The sequence below is a fragment of the Triticum aestivum genome, chromosome 4B (assembly GCF_018294505.1).
Source record: "Triticum aestivum cultivar Chinese Spring chromosome 4B, IWGSC CS RefSeq v2.1, whole genome shotgun sequence".
Taxonomy (NCBI): domain Eukaryota; kingdom Viridiplantae; phylum Streptophyta; class Magnoliopsida; order Poales; family Poaceae; genus Triticum; species Triticum aestivum.
In genome coordinates this window covers 617,103,361-617,125,238 of record NC_057804.1, presented here as the reverse complement: position 1 = coordinate 617,125,238, position 21,878 = coordinate 617,103,361, and the positions used below count along the sequence as shown (strand labels likewise).

General features: G+C 44.3%; 1 protein-coding gene across 1 annotated transcript; it reads left to right on the top strand.

Moving 5' to 3' along the window:
* Window positions 1-17,458: 17,458 nt before the first annotated feature.
* On the top strand, window positions 17,459-19,020 carry LOC123089418 (uncharacterized). Its single transcript, XM_044511100.1, has 2 exons — window positions 17,459-17,864; window positions 18,299-19,020. The coding sequence occupies exons 1-2, from the start codon at window positions 17,603-17,605 to the stop codon at window positions 19,018-19,020; spliced, it is 984 nt and encodes a 327-aa protein (XP_044367035.1). The 5' UTR covers window positions 17,459-17,602.
* Window positions 19,021-21,878: the final 2,858 nt, after the last annotated feature.

The window sequence follows — 21,878 nt, the reverse complement described above, 5'->3', positions numbered from 1 at the left end:
CGTGGACATGTAAGGTTGGTCCGGGCCGCTTCATCCCACAATGCCGCCGAATCAAAACAAGACGTTGGTGGTAAGAAGTATAAACATCACAGCCCAAAACTTCTTTGTGTTCTAGTCATGCATATCATTTACACATAGACCTGGCTCGTGATGCCACTGTTGGGGAACGTTGCATGGAAAACAAAAAATATTCTACACACACGCAATGATCTATCAATGGAGATTCATAACAGCGAGAGGGGAGAGTGTGTCTACGTACCCTCATAGACCGTAAGCAGAAGCGTTTCACAATACGGTTGATGTAGTCAAAATTTCTTCGCGATCCAACCGATCGAGTACCGAACGTACAACACCTTCGCGTTCAGCACACGTTCAGCTCGGTTACGTCCACGCCTTCTTGATCCAGCAAGACGGTGAGTTATTGGATGAGTTCTGACAACATGACGACACGGTGACGGTGACGGTGAAGATATCTCTGCAGGGCTTCGCCTAAGCACTACGAAAATATGAGCGGGGATGTAAACAGTGGAGGGGGCGCCGCACACAGCTAGGCAATTGTTTGTTGTCTGCTAGGCACCCCCTCCCACATGTATATAGGTGGGAGGGAGGGAGGAGCAGCCAAAGGAGGTGCTCCAGTAGGAGGAAACCTACTTGGGGTCCCTCCCAAGCCGCGCCCCCTTTCCTTATTTGGAGTGCGGGGAAAGGCAGGGGAGGGTGGCGCCCCCTTTCTTTCTCCCATGAGAGGGAAAGGCAGGAGGGGCTAGCCCTCCCCCTTTTCCTTCCCTAGGGCTGGCTAAACAAGGGTGGAGGCGCACCAGCCCCCTTGTGGGCTGGTCTGTCCCCTCCTTTAGCCCATAAGGCCCATAACTTGCCGCGCGGGGGGGGGGGGGGGGGGGGGGGGCTCGGAACCCCTTCCGATGACCCGATTCCTTCCCGGTATGTCCCGAAACACTTCGGGTGTCCAAATATCATCGCCCTATATATCAATCTTTACCTCTCGACCATTTCAAGACTCCTAGTCATGTCCGTGATCTCATCCGGGACTCCGAACAACATTCGGTCACCAAAACATATAACTCATATAACACTATATCGTCAATGAGTGTTAAGCGTGCGTACCCTATGGGTTCGAGAAGTATGTAGCCATGACCGAGACACCTCTCCGGTCAATAACCAATAGCGGAACCTAGATGCCCATATTGTCTCCTACATATTCTACGAAGATCTTTATCGGTCGAACCATTATGACAACATACGTAATTCCCTTTGTCCATTAGTATGTTACTTGCCCAAGATTCGATCGTCGGTATCTTCATACCTAGTTTAATCTCGTTAACGGCAAGTCTCTTTACTCGTTCCATAATACACCACCTTGTGACTAACTCCTTAGTCATTTTCTTACAAGCTTATGATGTGTACTACCGAGAGGGCCCAGGGATACCTCTCCGATACTCGGAGTGACAAGTCCTAATCTCAATCTATGCCAACTCAACAAACACCTTTGAAGATACCTGTAGAGCATCTTCATGATCATCTATTTACGTTGTGACGTTTGATAGCACAAAAGGTATTCCTCCGGTATCCGGGAGTTGCATAATCTCATAGTCAAAGTAATATGTATTTGACATGAAGAAAGCAATAGCAATAAACTGAACGATCACTATGCTAAGATAACGGATGGGTCTTGTCCATCACATCATTCTCCTAATGATGTGATCCCGTTATCAAATGACAACACATGTCTATGGTTAGGAAACCTTAACCATCTTTGATCAATGAGCTAGTCTAGTAGAGGCTTATAAGGGACACGATATTTGTTTATGTATTCACACATGTATTTAAGTTTCCGATCAATACAATTCTAGCATGAATAATAAACCTTTATCATGAATAAGGAAATATAATATAAAATAACAACTTTATTATTGCCTCTAGGGCATATTTCCTTCAAATTCAACATGGAAATTTTTATGGTGATGATTCATCTGAGATGTACACATGGATGTTTTTCTTCTTATAAAGCAATTCAGTTCTAGAACTTAGATTTAACAACTATTTAACATGTCATCAAGTGTGTAGTATGCCACTAACAAAAGGCATAGTTTCCATCACCAGCTTTGGCTGAGTTAATCTGTACATCGATGTTTCCTACACAATTTTGTTGAAGATAATACCATTATCCACTGAGTGAAGTCTAGCGGTTGCAATTTGATCAAAGCTCTTAACTATTAGATGTATTTTTGAGTATGTTCATGTAGTGAATCACGAGTATAAGTTAAATCTAGAGCCTATTTGTCAATTTATTTATTAATCTATTCATCTGAAAGTAGCCACAAGCTACATATGGACCTAAGCTCACTGATTAACACCCTTGCTGATAACAATGGACAATCTATCAGAATTTTGTAAGGTTGTTCCAACTTAGTTTTACTGAAAATTGAAAACAATCATCGATTTTGTATGCCCAACTCAATATTTGTATTTTTTTGTTATTAGTTGATTGTAGTACTAGACATTTAAAAAATAAAATAAACGCGTAGATCAACCTTTTAATACTATTTTATCTTTTCAATAGTTTATATTTAAATAATATTTATCTTTTGTCTTCTTTATTTATAGATCCTATCATCAAAATAGCTGGGCGCGGCAACACGCGACACTCATGATCTACTTGTCTTTGAAGATCAGCTTCCATCCAGTGCTTCGCTGATCCAAGGATCGGCCTCCTACCTAACATCCAACCAAATTTGACCATTAAAATCAAGTCATTCCCGGCTTTCCAAAGTCTTTAGAGAATATCAGCAGTAACAAAGTTAAGAAATGCAGGTTTCTTTATGAAGGCAAGTTTGTTATTAGCTATCCACAATTTGGTGACAAATTATATTTCAAGAACTGTCTTAAGTGATCTTTTGCACATGGATAGAATAAAACTTTTATTCGTTAATGTTCATAACACCGATAAAATGTCCAAAGAAATTGTTACCAACTGCTTTAAAACTGAAGAGTGTGGAAACTGAAGCGAACCTACTTGTTATCAGCCACTATTCCCCTGATTGTTCACTAAATGGATCGACGATGGTTTCGAGTATGGGGAAGGAAGAAAAGGGGGAGGGGGAGAAACCTCCATAAGTTATTGACGAGGCAGAGGAAGAGATACGCATGGCCTCTAGTCAAGCTAGGAGGTCCAGGTGTGCTCGAGTGGCTTGGGGTTAGCCTGCCTGTAACGACCAAGTATTTTGCCGCGATCTCTCTATTGTTATATTTGTGTCAAATATATTATGTACGCAAGGGGTTACGTAGACTTGAAGTTGTAATTGGTGTGGTTAGGTAAGAGTTGTGTAGGAGTCGGACACTTGTATCCTAGGCCTCTTATATACGGAGGGGCACCACACGTTGTAACTCATGACAACTTGATAGCAACAGGTACGCGGGGGAGCCGACGGCTTGTATCGGCGTTCGGGCGGCCGGTGTTGCGGTATCTTGGGGAGGAGCACCCGTAGTCATGTCCCGGGGATGTAGCCATATCGGTGAACCTCGTTAACAAATATTGTGCCTCGGTAAGTCGTCTATGATCTTGCATTGGCGTTTTAACATCTATCTCTTCCATTCTCCAGATTGGTGGACGAGGGAATCGTCACGGTTATGCCTGCGACAGCGGAGGCGATGGGCCGGTGGCGACAAGGACAAGTGCAACCAGTGCGTGGTTGTGCTTTTTGTAAATGATGAAACCGCGTGGTGGTGTTGACTACGTCGAGTGCAAGTCCAAAGGATGAGTTCACAAAGAACTGCCGTGTTTGGGCATGGCTCTGCGCCATCTCGTTTTCCAACCATTTTGTTGCCGAATTTCTCGTTGGAATTAGTTTCTGCCCACTATAACTGCAAGTTTATGGTTTCTTTTACAATTGCCAAATTCATATTTAAATTTGATTTCTCCGAAGGTTTTTGTTTATGGTTTCGGTTGGGGCACTTAAACACATGGAGATTGACCGTTTAAAGGTTTCTTCGAAGTGTAATAATGCCCTACCAAACCCCGAAACCGAGGACGATGATGAAGCGGATGTCAAATATGATGGTCCGCTAATCTCCCACTTGGTTGGTGAGGTTACCGAGGTGGGTTTAGATGATGCAAGACCTGGGTCAATGTTTTGTGACTTCACAGTGTCTTCTCGGAAATCTAAATCACTCCTCTAAAAAGAAACAAAAACCACCCAAGAAGGCGAAAAGTTCCACACCAATTCGAGTTTTCACATGAGAGGCATGTTTTGGAATAGCAGAGGTCTCTCAGACTTGGCTAAACATAAACACATTGGTGATTGTGTGCGAGAACACGAATTGGATTTTGTGGCAATTTCCGAGGCTGGTAAATGTGACTTTCACCCACACGTCCTTGATCACCTATCAGGTGGTTTCGACTATACATGGCATAGTCTACCAGCTCATGGAAGGTCTGAAGGAATCCATCTTGGGATCTAGACCACAACCATGGACTTGTTGGCTTTTTCGACCGGTGATTTTCATATCAAATTTCACCTACGAAACAGGATTGATAATTTTACATGGAGCCTGGTCGTAGTCTATGGGGCTGCCCTAGATGAGCATAAATCTGCTTTCCTCTGTGAGCTGTGAACCTGGCTAAGGATAACCCGTGCCTAATTCTTATTGGAGGGGATTTTAATATCCTTAGGTACCAGGAAGGAAAAAATAATGACCGCTTCGACACTCATTGGCCTTTCCTTTTCAATGCTGTGATTGATAGTTTGGATCTTCGGGAGGCCCGTATGTCGGGGCGGCAGTTCACTTGGGCTAATAACCGTTCTGTGCTTACGTACGAGAAGCTCGATAGGGTACTCACGGATACCGAATGGGAGCTTACATTTCCTATGGTAACTGTGCGAGCCCTAGAGCGAATCGATACATTATCGGATCATGCACCAATCATTCTTGATTCTAATTCTACGAGTCATTCTGCCCGTTGCCCTTTCAAATTTGAATTGGCATGGCTGCATCAGGATAGTTTTGTAGACATAATAAAGAGTATTTGGGAGAGGCCCGCCATTGGTCGTACACCGATTCAAAGATGGAATTATAAAATAAGGGCCACGAGGCAACACCTCTCTGGATGGGCGAAACACACCATCGGATTGTACAAAAAAGAAATGCAGCGCCTCTGTACCATCATTGATGACCTTGACAAAATTGCAGAGACACGCACCTTATCTCAACAAGAGATTGAATTTAAAAATCAATCTAATGAGAAGGTTGCCCGTCTATTGCACGAAGAGGAGATCAAATACTACCAGAGGTCCAAAGTTGACTTCATCCTAATGGGAGATAGTAATACAAAATACTTCCAATTGGTCGCCAATGGTCGACATAGGAAGAAATGTATTCATAGTCTCCAACAGGATGAGGGGCGGATCGAAGGTCAGGAGGAGCTTAAAAAGTATATCAGCAGCTACTACAAATCTCTTTTCAGGGCACCAGATGAAGGGAATTTCACCCTTGACGAGTCCCGAATAGATGATATTTCACAAGTCATGGTGGAAGAAAACAATATCCTCACGACACCTTTCTCGGAAGAGGAGGTGAGAGCGGCAGTGTTCCAAATGGAACACAACAAAGCTCCAGGTCCTGATAGTTTTCCCGCAGAATTTTATCAGAATTTCTGGGATATCATCAAGGCTGACCTTCTGGAGTTGTTTAAGTGTCTTCATGCCGATCAACTTGACCTATTTAGGCTAAATTTTGGCAAGATTGTTTTGTTGCCGAAAATTAAGGAGGCCAAACGGATCCAACAGTTCAGACCCATATGCCTCCTTAATATCAGCTTCAAGATTTTCACCAAAGTAGCTACGAATAGATTAAACTCGATAGCTTACCATGTTGTCTAGCCATCTCAAATGGCCTTTATGCAAGGAAGGAATATACTAGATGGTGTAGTTATCCTTCATGAGACCGTCCACGAGATGCACCGAGAAAACATGAGTGGAGTGGTATTCAAAATTGACTTTGAAAAAGCCTATGACAAGGTCAAGTGGTCTTTTCTCCAATAGGCCCTAAGGATGAAAGGTTTCTCCAATAAATGGCACCAGTGGATCCAAAATTTTGTAACTGGAGGTAGTGTGGCCATCAAAGTCAATGATGATATAGGACATTACTTTCAGACAAAAAAAGGACTACGACAGGATGACCCCATGTCCCCAATGTTATTTAACATTGTTGTTGACATGCTGGCTATTCTGATTGAGCGCGCCAAGCAGGATGGACAGATTACGGGAGTAGTGCCTCACCTTGTGGATGGTGGCCTCTCTATTTTGCAATATGCCGATGACACGATTCTTTTTATGGAACATGACCTAGACAAAGCTTGAAATCTTAAGCTGTTGCTTTCAGCGTTTGAGCAAATGTCGGGACTCAAAATTAACTTTCATAAAAGCAAATTATTCTGCTTTGGGGAAGCCGTTGAGGCGGCGGCCGATTATGATGACCTGCTTGGTTGTGCACTTGGCCAATTCCCGATTAAATATCTTGGAATACTGGTTCACTATCGGCGTCTCACCATTGTGGAGTGGAAGCATGTGGAGGAGCGTCTAGAGAAACGGTTGAGCATTTGGAAAGGAAAACTGCTCTCAGTTGGTGGTCGGCTGGTTTTGATTAACTCCGTCCTCACAAACATGGTTCTTTATATGCTTTCTTTCTTCCAACTCCAAAAAGGGGTCCTGCAAAGACTGGACTACTTTAGATCCAGATTTTTTTGGCAAGGAGACGGTGAAAAGAAAAAATACAGGCTGGCCAAATGAAGCGTGGTTTGTAGGCCTAAAGACCAAGGTGGCCTTGGAATTCATGACCTGTAGGTCAAGAATGAGGTCCTTCTCATTAAATGGTTATTTAAACTTTTTATCGAGGATGGTGTTTGGCAAACCATGTTGCGCAACAAGTATCTAGGCCAAAAGGCGGTATCCCAGGCATATTGGAAACCTGGTGACTCGAACTTTTGGGCTGGCCTAATGGTGGCAAAGAAACATCTCTTTCGCTTTGGGTATTTTGCGATAAAGAATGGGTCGGAGATTCGTTTCCGGGAAGACATCTGGCTAGGCAATGCCAGTCTCAGAGAACAATATCCAGCCTTATATAACACCGCTCGCGATAAGAATAATACTATTGCGCATGTGCTCGGTTCTTCCCTGCGAAATATTTCGTTCAGGCGGGATTTGATTGGCCCCCGACTTGTGTAATGGTATAATCTTTTATCCCGGCTGGATTCGATTAACCTGACACAAGGTCAGGATGTGTTTCGCTGGAACCTTACTACATCAGGGTCTTTCATAGTAGACTCTATGTACCGTGCACTTACACATTCTGAGATACCAACGAGCAATAATAAGAAAATTTGAAAGTCCAAGATTCCACTAAAAGTGAAAATCTTCATGTGTTATCTTCATAGGGGAGTTGTGTTAATCAAAGACAACCTCGCACGGTGCAACTGGCAAGGGAGTAAGAAGTGTTCTTTTTGTACTCATGACGAGACAATCAAACATCTCTTTTTCGAATGCAAGTTTGCATGTTCTACATGGTCAGTCATCCAAATAGCGTCAAATTTGTATCCGCCCACAAGTATTGCCAATATTTTTGGTCATTGGTTGGACGATATTACAAATAGGTTCAAAACGCTAATAAGGGTGGGAGCTTATGCCTTAATTTGGTCGCTTTGGCTATGTAGAAATGATTTGGTTTTTAATGACAAAAATGCTTCTCCTCTACAGCTTATTTTCCGATGTACGCACTCGCTACGTACGTGGTCTATGCTACAACGGCCAGACTACCAACCGCTGTTCATGGCGGTGTGTACGCGATTGGAGCAGGGTGGGTACGGAGGTTTTTTCCCAACATGGGTGGCAGCATAACCTACGGATCGATCCACCACCCTCTTTGACGTAGGCATAGTGTCGGTCTAAAGGACTCCACTGTTGCCGATTTGTCGATTTTATTTCATGAATTTTTGTCAGACTTCTGGATTTGGCTGTGTGCATCTTAGTTATGCAGAGGCTGGGTGTTACTCATGATGCTTTGTATCCGCTTGATGCTACATTTTGAGATAATAAAGTCGCCCTTTATCGAAAAAAAGATATTATTTTGCTGCAAACAGTAACACACGCACGAGATAGAGCTCTATTCAGTAAAAAATTCTGAATTTTTGATGCCTTTTATTGGTGCTATCATGCACACCACAAGACTTTATAGTGTTGGAACTCGGCTTATCTCTATGTTCTTTTTTGCGAAAAGGCCAAGGGTCATATATATGTTAAATAGTACAAACACTTACAAAACACTTATATATATAAATTACAAAATACATTGAAAGCTTTGGGGGTGCCGAAATTCCTCTTGCATCCACCAACGACACGTCGTGAGCAAAACTAGTTTGCCACCTCTGGACCTCCATCCTAGCGGAGCAAATTTGTTTAACCTAAGAACTTGTAGAAACAGTGGTCGAGAAGTCGTCATGTAGACCGTAGGACACTGGCGGTCACGATCTGCGTAGCAAATCGTTGCTCCAAAGAAGAAAACAACAGGGAAGGACTATAGAACGCTCTAGTTCTGGCCAAATGGGGTTGGAGCACACAACCCTCAGATGCTCTTTGACGGGACTGAGATTGGCCAACCTTTGTCAATCCGAACTGGAGCCGGAGATTAAGACGTACAACCATGGTGTCCCCTCCATAGGATAGTGCGGCCTAAATAAACCTGTAGAAAAGAAAGTGCCAGGTCCGGAGAACCAGATCTGACATCTTCCACACAGCTTTCGACGATACGAGAAAACATCACCTGAACGAGTGTGAGGCAGGAAGTCTTTATTCCACGCGGATGACGACACCATTGTCTTGCCACACCGCCCAGAGACCTTGCAAGTAACAACTTGACACAAAGGTACATATTTGTTGAATGCGTGTTGGGTTCTGGATACACGAGGACATATTTGGTTCTTCTCTTTGTCCTACGGTGCTCTCGTGCTGCCCACACACAGGCACACATCGTCAAAAAATAAATTAAAAAATAAATCACAGCATGATGCCTCTACGATGAGACATAAAATTTCAAGACCAAATTCGATTCACCCTTTGAAAAAGATAAATCCAGTTGTGTACTTACACATTTCAAATTCGATGTGCATGTTTGACACATTCACAGACTGACGTGTCTTTTTTTTTTCTTCATGAGCTGTGGATTGAGTTTTGAAATGGCATTTTCGAGTTAATTGCACAGAAGTATCACAACTGGGGTATCACATACAGATTGGTACCAAGATTGCTAATTTTTGCATGTCAGTATCAAGATTGCGTCAGGCCGTTGCAAATAGGTCTAAACTGCGTATAAACACGTATTGACAGTGTATCTGACCATTGAGGCCCGTTTGTCTGTTGCCGACGTGGCATATTTTTTTGCAGAAAACCCCCTTGCTTTATAGTAATCACATAAAGATTCATTATTTTTGTGAAAAAAAGGTTCAGACGAGAGACTTTTTTTTTGGTTCGGACTTGTTTGAAAGTTTTCCTCGAACTGGACAAATAAATAAAATAAACAAAAACTGCGCGTCAGCAGGTTCTGAACCTGCGACAAGCAACACGCAAGCAGACCGCGCTAGCCACCAGGCCACACGGATGCTCGCGTTGAAGTGCAAGCATGGCTTTCTTATACGAACAAGTAAACGCTGGGCCGGTGGTTGGGCCAACCGAGGCCTGTAATTGTTTTTTCGTTTCGCGTTTTACTGACGCGTGTGCTGGGGCTGGTTCGCCCAGGTTTCTTTTCTATTCATTTATCTTATTATGCTTTATTTTTGTTTCTGGTTGTGACTTATTTTTAGGTTTTTCTTCCTTTCTTCTTTTATTCACTGGGTTCGTTTTTCTTCTGTTTTTAACATACTTACTAAACATTTTTTTAGATAGGCTTTAATACATGATGAACATGTTTTCAAATATGCATGAACATTATCTTCATGTACGCTGAGCACCTTTTCTGCGTATAGTGATCATTTTTTAATGCTCGATGAACATTTTTTGCAAACAGTGAACATTGTTTAATATATTAAACTTTTGGTAATATACGTTGAACATGTTTAAAATGTAAATTGTATATTTTTTTAATATAAGTTAATTTTTTTATTTAATATACGATGAACATTTTTGTAATTTAGGTTGAACATTTTCTTAATACATGATGAATTTGTTTGACAATGTGTATTTGAGAAAATTTTCAGCATGTATTAAAAACTAATTGCGTAAAATCATTCTAGTATTTCAAGAAACACGTTGATTCTTTTAATAAAAGTTGAACAGTTTTAGTGCATTTCCAAAATTTATTATGATTACAATTTATTTTTAATACATGTGGTCAACTTTTTAATAAAAGTGCATTTACAAAAATATAATCAATATATGAGTAAGTTAAAAAAAGCTGTGTGTTGGGCATATTTTTAATAGTTACGTATTTGAATAATACTAATAATAGTTACGTGGATACACAATAATTGTGCATGCTTGGTCCTAGTGAAGACACATAAAATTTGGGCCGTGCTTGTGTTCTAGTTTGGTGCTTGACACTTAATAATACTAATATGTAATCGCAAAAAAATGTAATAATATTATGATTAAAAAATAAGTAATTCAGGGCACGCAGCCGCGCTGGGCTCGCGCCGCCGACCTAGCGTGTCTACTATAATATAAATATAAAGGACGGCCCGCCTGTATTCTATCGCAAGCTTCATTGTGGCTTGGTGCCTAGCACACGGGCTCTTCCTTTGGCAGGTCACAGGTTCGAAACCTGCCCTGCTCGATTTTTGTTCTTTTATTTGGAAAGACTAACGTCCACGCGTATGGCAGGTTTGTAACTCGTCCACACGCGTGGATGACCGTTCAACCAAGTTTGCACGAATCTTGACATATTGAGGCAAAATTCACGTGCTACGTAGGACGAGGTTGATGTGCGGGCGTTGAAGAGTTCGCACGCGGCGAACTAGTTTCTGCCCACACAGCCAACATCTAGTCCATGCGTGTGTGGGCAAACTGATTTTGCCCACACGACACCCGTATGTTGTTGGATGGCAAATGCAGTACGCGTACGTGGCAACTAGGTAAACACACATGGCAATTGTGATTAACCATAAATGGAAACTATGGTTGAACCACACGTGGCAACTAGATAAACACACATGACAACTACTGTTTGACCATATATGGCAAGTAGTTAATCACACACGGCAAATATGGTTTGATTACACGCGGCAACTACCATAAATTAGACATGACAACTATAGTTAACCAAAACAGATAGAGTTGTCATGTTTTTACAACTACATTTGCCATCCCCGGATAACTATATCTGCCATCCCAGATGGCAACTAAATCATCCTGCGGGAATACCTAACGTAGCTGTGCTAGGATGTGTGGGCATTTTTGCTTCGTGCCACACGCGCGAGGTGAAGATGAGTAGTACTTTGTTGGGTGTGTGGCACGAAGTAGCTGCGCCCACACGTGTGGAGTAATTCTAGGGTCGCGCTAACTGCCACACATGTGGCAGGAAGGGAGACGCACCACACGTCTCTAATGTAAACAGATTGTCACGTCATCACATGCATACATGCGGGAATCTTTTTGGATTTTCAGTTTTTAAAATGTTTTATCTCTTAAACATAAAATCCGATTGAAAATCCGTTTTCACCATTAAATCCCTCGCGATGAGATCTTCGAAACTAGATCCCATGTTGATATGTTTTGATGAAATTTTTTTTGGATTAAAAGTTGCCATGTCTATTGCCTATGAATTGCCATGATGTTTACACTGAAATTTCCATGATATGTTTCAGCTATTTTCTTCTACATTTAAAAGTAAATTTTGACATTTATAAAATGAGGAATTAAGAAACTAGACTTGCCATGAACCATAAACTAAAATTGCCATGATACATGCACATAAAATTGCCATGTTTCATACAAAAATAATTTTCATGGTCAAAGTACTGGAGTTGCCATCATCAAAATACTAAAATTGCCATGATCTACAAACTAAAATTGCCACATGGCAACTTTAGTTTAAACCCTATGACAACTGCAGTGTAAACATCGTGGCAACTTCTGACAAAAAAAATCGTCGAAACATATCAACATGGGGTCTAGTTTTGAAGATCTCGTCGAGACGGATTTAATGGTGAAAACGGATTTTTAGTTCGCTTTTTTATTTAGGAGATACAACATTTTTAAGCCGAAAACCAAAAAAAATTCTATTTGTTCAGTTCGTCAGAAACTTTCAAACAAGTCCGAACGAAAAAGAAGTCTCTCACGGTAACATTTTTCCCGCAAAATAACGGGTATTTATGTGATTACATATAAAGCAAGAGGGTTTTCTGTAAAATATATACCACGTCGGCACCTGACAGATGGGCCCTAACGGTCAGATATACTGTTAATACGCGTTTATACATAGTTTAGACCTATTTGCAATGGCCTCACATAATCTTGATACTGACATGCAAAAATAGCAATCTTGATACCAATCTGCATGTGATGCCCCATTTGTGGTACTTATGTGCAATTAACTCGGCATTTTCTGACGTGGTGAAAACATCTTGTATTAATGTCGTGCTGTAAAATCTAATCCGTTTTGCTTTTGTAATAAAGGCATGCATCTGGTCTGAACTTTGGTGCGATTCGGAGGCGCTCAATTTTCTGCTTGGTGCGATGTTGGCTTTTGATCGGTAGATCTAAACTCCCAGGAGCACTGTGTGCAAGCTAGCTAGACAGTCAAACAATCAGCTTGATTGATGAACAGTAGACCCGCATGCACGTAACTTGAACCTGGGCTTTCACTAACGCTAGGATCGGTTGATCTATCGATGAACTTCGACGTGGTCGGCGAAACACTTGTGTACGAAGCAAACTGGACAGAGGAAAAAAATCTTTTGGTGATAGCTACAGGGGCGTGTCGCTCCTGGGCTTTTCTTTTCTCTTGTATTGATCTGGTCTTTTCATTGTGATACAAAAGCTACCCTCCCGGTGCTTTATATACACGTTCAGGGGCTAGATATCCGACTAGGACTAGTAATCCTACTAGAACTCCACTAATCTACCCTTACACGGACACAACAAGGTTAATGTCTACATTCACCTTCTTAACCTTGTTGACCTTCGATTACGACCTGGGTCCCAAATACGACTACTCGTATGCTTTATCTTTGGCATTGCTTTCGCCGTTCCTTGCAGAATCCCAGTCACTGACTTTGGCATTGTCAGCTCATCTGTAGCTTGATGCCGACGCTCTTTCTTGGTTGCGTCTTCAACCTTTACCTGTTCTTTGGTGTTTGGTAGACTGTCTTTCGGATAGTCGAGGGAACATCTTTTGAATTTGAGCGAGACCAAACTTTGGTCTAACTTTGAGTTCCAAGCTCTTGGCGCTTGCTTCAGCCCGTTAAGTGCCTTCTTGAGCTTGTAAATTTTTCCTTCTTCTCCTTTCTTCTCGTAGCCGAGGGGTTGTTCCACGTACACTTCTTCTTTGAGGTCGCCGTTGAGGAAAGCGGATTTCACATCCATATGATGAACCTTCCAATCCTCTTGTGCTGCCAAAGCTAGGAGCACTCTCACCGTCTCGATTCGAGCAACCGGTGCAAACGCCTCCTCGTAGTCAACTCCTTGACGTTGTACGTAGCCCTTTGCGACGAGTCTTGCCTTGTACTTCACAATGGCATCCTTCGTGTCCTTCTTTAACTTGTAAACCCACTTCAAACCTTTATCCTTTTGGTTCGGAGGTCGGGTTACCAAAGTCCACGTGCCATTGCTCTCGATTGCCTTCATCTCCTCATCCATGGCGTGCGTCCAACTTGAACTTTTGCTCGCCTCTACGAAGTTCGCCGGCTCCTCAACTCCTAGTAAACACAAATCGGAGTACTCGAGTGTAACTGGCTTTGCGTACTTGTAGACTTTCTTGAGGGGCTTGTAGCGACGAGGCCCGAAAGAATTCGTCGTGGCTTGCGAAGGGGGCGACACAAATTGTGTCGGCATCGATGCACTTGAGGAAGACCGCTGAGTCTCGGGCGTGGTAGATGCCGGATCGTTGGCATCTTCTTCGTCGGCGTAGTTGTCGTGACCGTGACCATCATCTTGATTGTCATCGTCACTATGCGCCTCATTGTCGAGATCTCCACCCGTATCGTGCGCGTCGTTGTCGCTATCACCTTGCGACCCATGCGCGTCGTCGTCGGTGTCGGCACCATAGTGATCACTGCCATTGCGGTCACCTTGGTTGAGTGTCTTGCCAACCACCTGGACATCCTCCCTTGCATCATCATCAGTTGGAAATTCAACTATGAATATGTTACCGTTTGGAGCATCGTCGCCTGCTGCGCTCCAATTCCACGCTTGGTTTTCTTCAAACACGACGTCGCGTGAAATCTGTAGAGCTTGGTTCGTGGATCATAGAAGCGGTATGCCTTGGTGCCAGAACTCCTCTCGTATCCGATAAACACCATCTTGGTGCTGCGATCGGCAAGCTTTGAGAGATGCGGATCCGCCGTCTTCACATGCGCCACACACCCGAACATCCGTAGATGAGACACATTCGGCTTACGTCCGTAAATTGCTTCATATGGAGTCTTGCCGATCACCGCCTTTGTTGGAGCCCGATTGAGAAGATAGACCGCCGTCGAGACAGCTTCTCTCCAAAATGTCCCCGGCAAGTTCTTGCTCTTGAGTAAACTTCTCGCCATGTCAACGATGGTTCGATTGCGCCTTTCAACAACACCGTTTTGCTGAGGCGTATAAGGTGCCGCAAGGAACCTTTTTATGCCAATCTTCTTGCAGTAGTCGTTGAACTCGTTTGACGTAAACTCTCTGCCGCGATCTGTCCGTAGAGCGCGAACCTTCAGCTTGTGTTCCATCTACGTTGCAGCCTTCAGCTTCTTGAATGCTTCAAATGCCTCATCTTTAGATCGTAGGAGAATGACCCACATATATCTCGAGTAGTCATCTACCACTAGGAAGAAATACTTCTTTCCTCCGTGAGTTGCTGGGGTGATAGGGCCACATAGATCACCATGGAGCAGCTCGAGTGCATCACTTGCACGATAGGTAGACTGAGCAGGGAACGGCCTGCGGTGCTGTTTTCCAACCAAGCACCCGTCACATACTCGATCAACATGGTCGATAAATGGCATCTCGGATACCATCTCCATCTTCGACATCTTCTTCAAGGCATAGAAGTTAACGTGTCCAAATCTAGCATGCAATAACCACGAATCATCATCACTCTTGGCGAGCCAACACTCTGGTTGAGATTGATTAAGGTTGAGGATATAGAGTCTGTTCCGCGTGCGATTCACACGCGCTAGCACGTTTCGGAGGTTGTCAAAGATCGTCATCACTCCGTTCTCAATATCCACCTTGCATCCATTCTCGTCAAGTTTTCCGACAGAGACGATATTGTTGCGAAGCCGTGGGATGTAGTACACTCCGGTGAGTATGCGATGTTCTCCTGTGAGACCCTCAAAGAGGACAGAACCTTGCCCGCAAATCTCCACATTTGAACCATCACCGAACTTGACCGAGCCTTGAACATCATATTCTAGCTCGAGGAACTTCTCCTTGCACCCCGTCATGTGGTTATTGGCACCCGTGTCTAGATACCACGACACGTTCTGGCTTCTGGATAACTTTGGTGTTACTTTTTTCTCATGAAGTAGCACCTTCCGGTTTGGTTTTACAACCATCGTTTGGACGAGATCACAAACTTTGGCCATCAGAAGACCTGGACGTTCGTCTTCTTGCTTCGCCAAATTTGCCTTGATCTCACACTTGTTAGGCTCCACGAGATCACAAACTTCGGCCATTAGAAGACATGGACGTTCGTCTTCCTGCTTTGCCAAATTTTCCTTGATCTCCCTCTTGTTAGGCTCCGGACAATCCTTCGCAAAGTGACCCATCTCGTTGCAGTTATAGCACTTGACCTCGGACATATCCAAGTTCCGTGGCTTCCGCTCTTTAGATCGATCCGCCTTACCACGACCTTGTGGCTTGCCTTTTCCTTTGCCCTCTTTGATTTGTCCGCCGCGCTTCGCCTTGCTTGAGCCTTTGTCAACGTTGCGCCTTTCTTTGCTACTTGGGGACTCCCAATCTGCGCGTGAGTACATGAGTTGGTCACCACCTCCTCCTTTGCCTTTCTGACAACCACGAGCATTCTCTTCTCATGTCCGCAAGCGTCCGATCGCCTCCGTTATGGTCATGTCGTCGATGTTGTAAAGCTGCTCGAGCGTGCCGATGATGTACGTGAATTTATCAGTCACCGAACTGAAAAATTTCTCCACAATCTCAGTCTCCTCGAGCTTTGCACCAAGCACGCGGATCTTCCCACCAATGTAGTCAGACGCATGGCATAGTCGTTCACCGATTCAGTTTCCTCCATCTGCAACTTGTGAAATTGGCGTTTCAGCTTGTGCCCGAGCCTTCGTGACGCGATCTTCTCCAATCCTCATCTCTTTGAGTGCGTTCCACGCCTCTCTTGCTGTCTCGAACTCCGCCAATGTCATCAGCACGGAATCTGGCACAGACTGGGCTATGGCGGCCATGGCACCTTCGTCGCACTCCTCGTCGACGTCGTCGTCCGTGATGGCCTCCCACACTCGAAGGGTTTGGAGAATGATCTTCATCTTCACCGTCCACACGCCGTAGTTGGTGTCGGTGAGCATCGGGTACTGGATGGGATGTTGCGATGCGCCTGTACGTTGGCGCCGCCTGTTCCACCACCACTGGTTGCTGACTTGCCGCCCTTCTTCACCTTGTCGCCGTTCTTGTTCGCTTTGGAACCGCCGTTGCCTGACTTGTTCCCCTTGGAACCACCATTGCCGGACTTGACTGACTCAGCATCGCTGTCCGTCATCGTAGATCGTCGAGGCTCTAGGTACCAACTATTGGCTTTTGATCCCTAGATCAAATCACCCAGGATCTCACACATACGTAGTGCAAAGCTAGCAAGCAAACAAGCTAGCAGCTTGATGGATTTTGCATGCAACAGTACACGCACGTAGCGACCTGGACGCCGGCTCTTCGAAGCTAATCGATTTACGTTGGCGTGGTCGACGGAACTCTCGCGTAACTTGGCAGCAAACAAATCGATGGGATGGCCACAGGATCTTGTCGGTCCTGTTGAATACTTCTTTGTATTGATCTGGTCTTTTCATTGTGATACAAAAGCTACCCTCCCCGTGCTTTATATACACGTCCAGGGGCTAGATATCCGACTAGGACTAGTAATCCTACTAGAACTCCACTAATCTACCCCTACACGGACACAACAAGGTTAATGTCTACATGCGATACTAAGCGATGCGAGTCGGCAGTCGCTTTACGTCCAGGGTCGATCTCCCAGACGTACAGATGCATCATGTGGGAAGCGCGCAACAGTCAACAACTTTCCCTGCTTCGATCGTCACCTCTTCCCGCGCACCCTATAAAATCCCATGCAACACAGCCATACATATTATCAAACTCACAGCGAGCTGCACACATACATACTAGCATACAGATCAGCTAATTAAGCTAGCACAGGCCTCGGGTACGTAGCAATGGCCAGGCCGGCGTCGTGCTTGGGAGCGGTCGCCATCGTGCTGGTGGTGCTGTGCGTCGCCGCGTCCTCTGCGGCTGCGCAGCCGCGCCGCCCGCTGCCGCCGAACTCCCGCGTGATCCACCCTGGACGGTTCGGCAAGAGGACGCAGACACTCACCTGCGACAACACCAAGGACAAGAGGAACCCCTGCGTGGCCACCTGCGACAAGCGCTGCCCCAACGAGTGCCTCGTTCTCTGCCCCAGCTGCAAGACATACTGCCGTAAGCATATACACATCTCAAATCTTTCCCAGTCTCAAGCCATGCATTCCATTCTTTTCTATGTGATGGAAGATGGAAACTCCACTCACGGAAGATCGAGGACAATTCGATCTTGATGGACCTCTCTATCACCTCCGTCCGGGTTTATTAGGCCCCCTAGTATTTTGAGCCAAACTTTGACCATTCATATGACTAATAGAATATAGAATATATGCTACAAAAGGCATACTCTTGGATTTGTATTTGAAAGAGCTTTCCAAAGGTATAATTTTTATGACATATAATTTATATTTCATTAGTTAAATTTGTTGGTCAAACTTTAGCCCAAAATGAGAGGGGGCCTAATAAATCCGGACGGAGATAGTATCTGAATATGCACAACATTTTATATTAATTCAATGGTATGATGCTAATATAAAATCTTCTTCTTGAAGTGTGTGACTTCTACCCTGGGATGTCCTGCGGTGACCCCCGCTTCACTGGCGCCGATGGCAACAACTTCTACTTCCACGGCAAGAAGGACCAGGACTTCTGTGTCGTCTCTGACGCTGACCTCCATGTCAATGCCCACTTCATTGGCAAACGCAAACCCTCCATGAGCCGGGACTTCACATGGATCCAGGCCTTGGGCATCCGCTTCGCAAACCACCGCCTCTACTTGGGTGCCATGAAGACTTCCCAGTGGAATAATGACGTTGATCGCCTCGAGTTGGCCTTTGACGGAGCACCCGTCGACATCTCTACTGACATTGGCACACAATGGCAATCCACCTCAGTGCCTGCCCTTACCGTCACGAGGACATCCATGACAAATGGCGTGAGGGTCGAGCTTAAGGGTGTGTTCGACATCATGACTAAAGTAGTTCCCATCACGGAGGAGGACTCCCGCATCCACAACTATGATGTGACAGAGGATGACAGCCTTGCGCATTTGGACATTGGGTTCAAATTCTACGGCTTCACCGACAATGTTCATGGCATTCTCGGCCAAACCTACCGCTCCGACTACGTCAACAAGCTCAACGTGAGTGCTAACATGCCTGTGATGGGTGGTGTAGCAAGCTATTTCTCCTCCGACATCTTCGCCACCGACTGCAACGTCGCTAGGTTCGGCCACAATGGTGGCATCTCCATGGTCACAACCAGGGCCAACTAAACTATTGCTCAAGACAACATCAGTTAATGTAATCGGCCTGTTCATTGGCCAGTAATAATATGTGAGGATTGTAATGTTACATTATTTTCAATAAAAAATACTAGCCTTGTGGGAAAAAAGGAATTTACTTTCGGTAGCAAATTGTAATGGTGCTTCCCTATTTTTGCGGTTTTATGTTAACGCGATGTCATGTGGAAAGTACTCTTTAATTTTTCTTTTGTCCTCCAACCCTAGTTCTAGTACTCTCCATAGGATGCGGATATGTGGAACATGGTTCTGGGGTACCCCTTATGAATTGTAGATTTAAAACAAATAGAAGAAAAAAAAAACTGTTTTTTTGGTAGCATACATGATTGACTGGTATACTTGAGTATTAAGTTTCACGAGGAAATGACATAAGTGAATTCTGGGTAAAACTAACAAAATGAAAGCTATCTCCAAAAAGACTGTTTGAAGGAATAGTAAGATGGACTGTATTTTCTATACCCCTGGTGTGATTCCTTCACGGAACTTTATACATGAGTTGAATAGTCGATCAACTTTGATATCCCAAATTTTCATTTTGATTTTTGTACTGCCTCCGATCCAAAAAAAAGTGTCGTGACTTTAGTTCAGAGCTTTAGTTTGAATTTGAAGTAAAGCGATGAAACTTTTTTTGAATCGGAGAGAGTAGTATTTAAAAAAAACTTTTTCTATGGGTATGTATGGAACCAAGTTCACGTGTGAATTTTTTACTAGAAAGCGCAGCTACTTTATATTGCGCGAGTCCAGACCAGCTTTATGTAAGATTGTCGTAGGTCAACGCCTCACTCTTGCGTGAGCGAAGACTCAGGTCTCTATATAGCAAGTAACGAGGACAATGATGCATACGTAGAGCTGTATGCACCGGCCAAATTAACGTACCTATGCAAGTTTTTAAGAAAGCATACATAGCGGTAGCCAAGGGTATGTTCTGGCACCTTTTTCAACCCCTCGCCACTTATTCTTCACTTCGCTTCCGGCTCCGGCCATCCAGGCCTGAGTCGCACCCATCCATCCCATGAATCTCCCATAAGAATCCATGCATCCTACATGGATTTTTTTTTCTGGTGAAATAAGAGTTTTATTCTATTATGATAAGATTATAGTTAAAAGTTCCTTGATACAGGTTGTCCTCTCTGTAGCCCCACAACAATGCTACTGTATAATGCGAGTCAACCTACTATCCAATTTTTGTTCAAATAAGTTTTTGTAGAATAAACTCCTGGTCTTCCATCAACGATTTAATCTTAGCAACTAGGTGTTGAGAGGCCAAATCACATCAACAACCAACCCTTGCCTGTATCTATCAGCGCACTTCTATCATGGAGCGGCCAAATCACCCTCATCAGCTCCAATAGTTTTGTAGCATGATCGCAGGAGATCAGGGCGAAAACTACTTTCAACTTTAATACCACAGAGAAAACAAGTGGCATGCGTTGACAGATGCCTATACAACTTATGTAGCAAGGGCACAAGGCCTCTACACCTTTCCACATCATATCCTTCTTCTTCTGCAGAACCAAGGCATTCCAAATGCAGCGCGGCATAGGTCGGGCTCCATCAGGGTTGTTACTGGACTCCCCACCTGCAGCTCATCATCATGCTTGTATGTAGCTAGCCGGTAGGCACTCTTCACCGAGAAATGTCCATTCTTTTCAGGGAACATACAAAAAAATCTTGGCAGTTGCGCGGAGAGATACGGATCTTGACATGTCCTAAACATCCCTCGACCAAAAGGGATCATGTAACCATTGCACGTACCAAGCATCGTGTTCATCCAAAAAGTCTGACACCTACTTAGACTGATATTTACGCTCGAGGTTGTTACTGTAAGATTTGGGAAACCACACGCTGTGGTGCCTTGTATTGATCTATATATATAAGTTACAAGGCAGAGTTCGTATCGTACAATATACGGACACCTATACAAGGACTACACATATACAACCGTATAACTATACAAAACAATACGATTATATATATTCTAACACCCTCGCTCAGTCGTAAACGGGCGTCGACGAATGTTAAGACTGTCCCAAAAATCCAAAAAGAGAGGAGATGGCAATCCTTTGGTGAAAATATCCGCAAATTGAGAAGAACTCGGAACGTGAAGAACCCGGACCTCGCCTGTGGTGACACGGTCGCACACAAAGTGTAAATCGATCTCCACATGCTTGGTGCACTGATGATGAACGGGATTCTGTGTCATGTAAACAGAGCTCACATTGTCACAAAACACCACCGTGGCACCAGTCACCGGTCGATGAAGCTCCTGAAGAAGCTGCCGTAACCAACATGTTTCAGCCACGACATTTGCAACTGCCATGTATTCGGCCCCGGCGCTGGAGCAAGAGACCGTGTGCTGCCGCTTAGCAGACCACGACACCAGGTTAGTGCCAAGGAAGACACAATAACCTGAGGTAGACCGACGAGTGTCAGGGCAACATGCCCAATCAGCGTCAGAATAGGCCAGCAATTTGTTGGAGCTGCGTCGAGACAAAGTGAGGCCATGGCCGGTGGTGCCGCGGATATAGCGAAGCACACGCTTCACAAGTAGCAAATGATTAGCCCGAGGATCATGCATATGAAGACAAATCTGCTGCACTGCATAAGAGATGTCCGGCCGAGTGAACGTGAGGTACTGAAGACCGCCTGCAATACTACGATACTCGGTGGGATCTGCAACTGGATCACTGGACTTGGCTGAAAGTTTGGAGGTAGTATCAACTGGAGTAGAGATGGGTTTGCACTGCAACATGCCAGCTCGATCAAGAAGATCCAATGCATACTTCTCCTGTGAGAGGAACAGACTGTCCTTGCTGCGTGTGACGGAGATG

Coding starts and splice junctions, on each gene's coding strand:
- LOC123089418 (XM_044511100.1), top strand. CDS start 17,603: ATGGCCAGGCCGGCGTCGTGCTTGGGAGCGGTCGCCATCGTGCTGGTG. Junction 17,865..18,298: donor CAGCTGCAAGACATACTGCC/GTAAGCATATAC, acceptor TTCTTCTTGAAG/TGTGTGACTTCTACCCTGGG.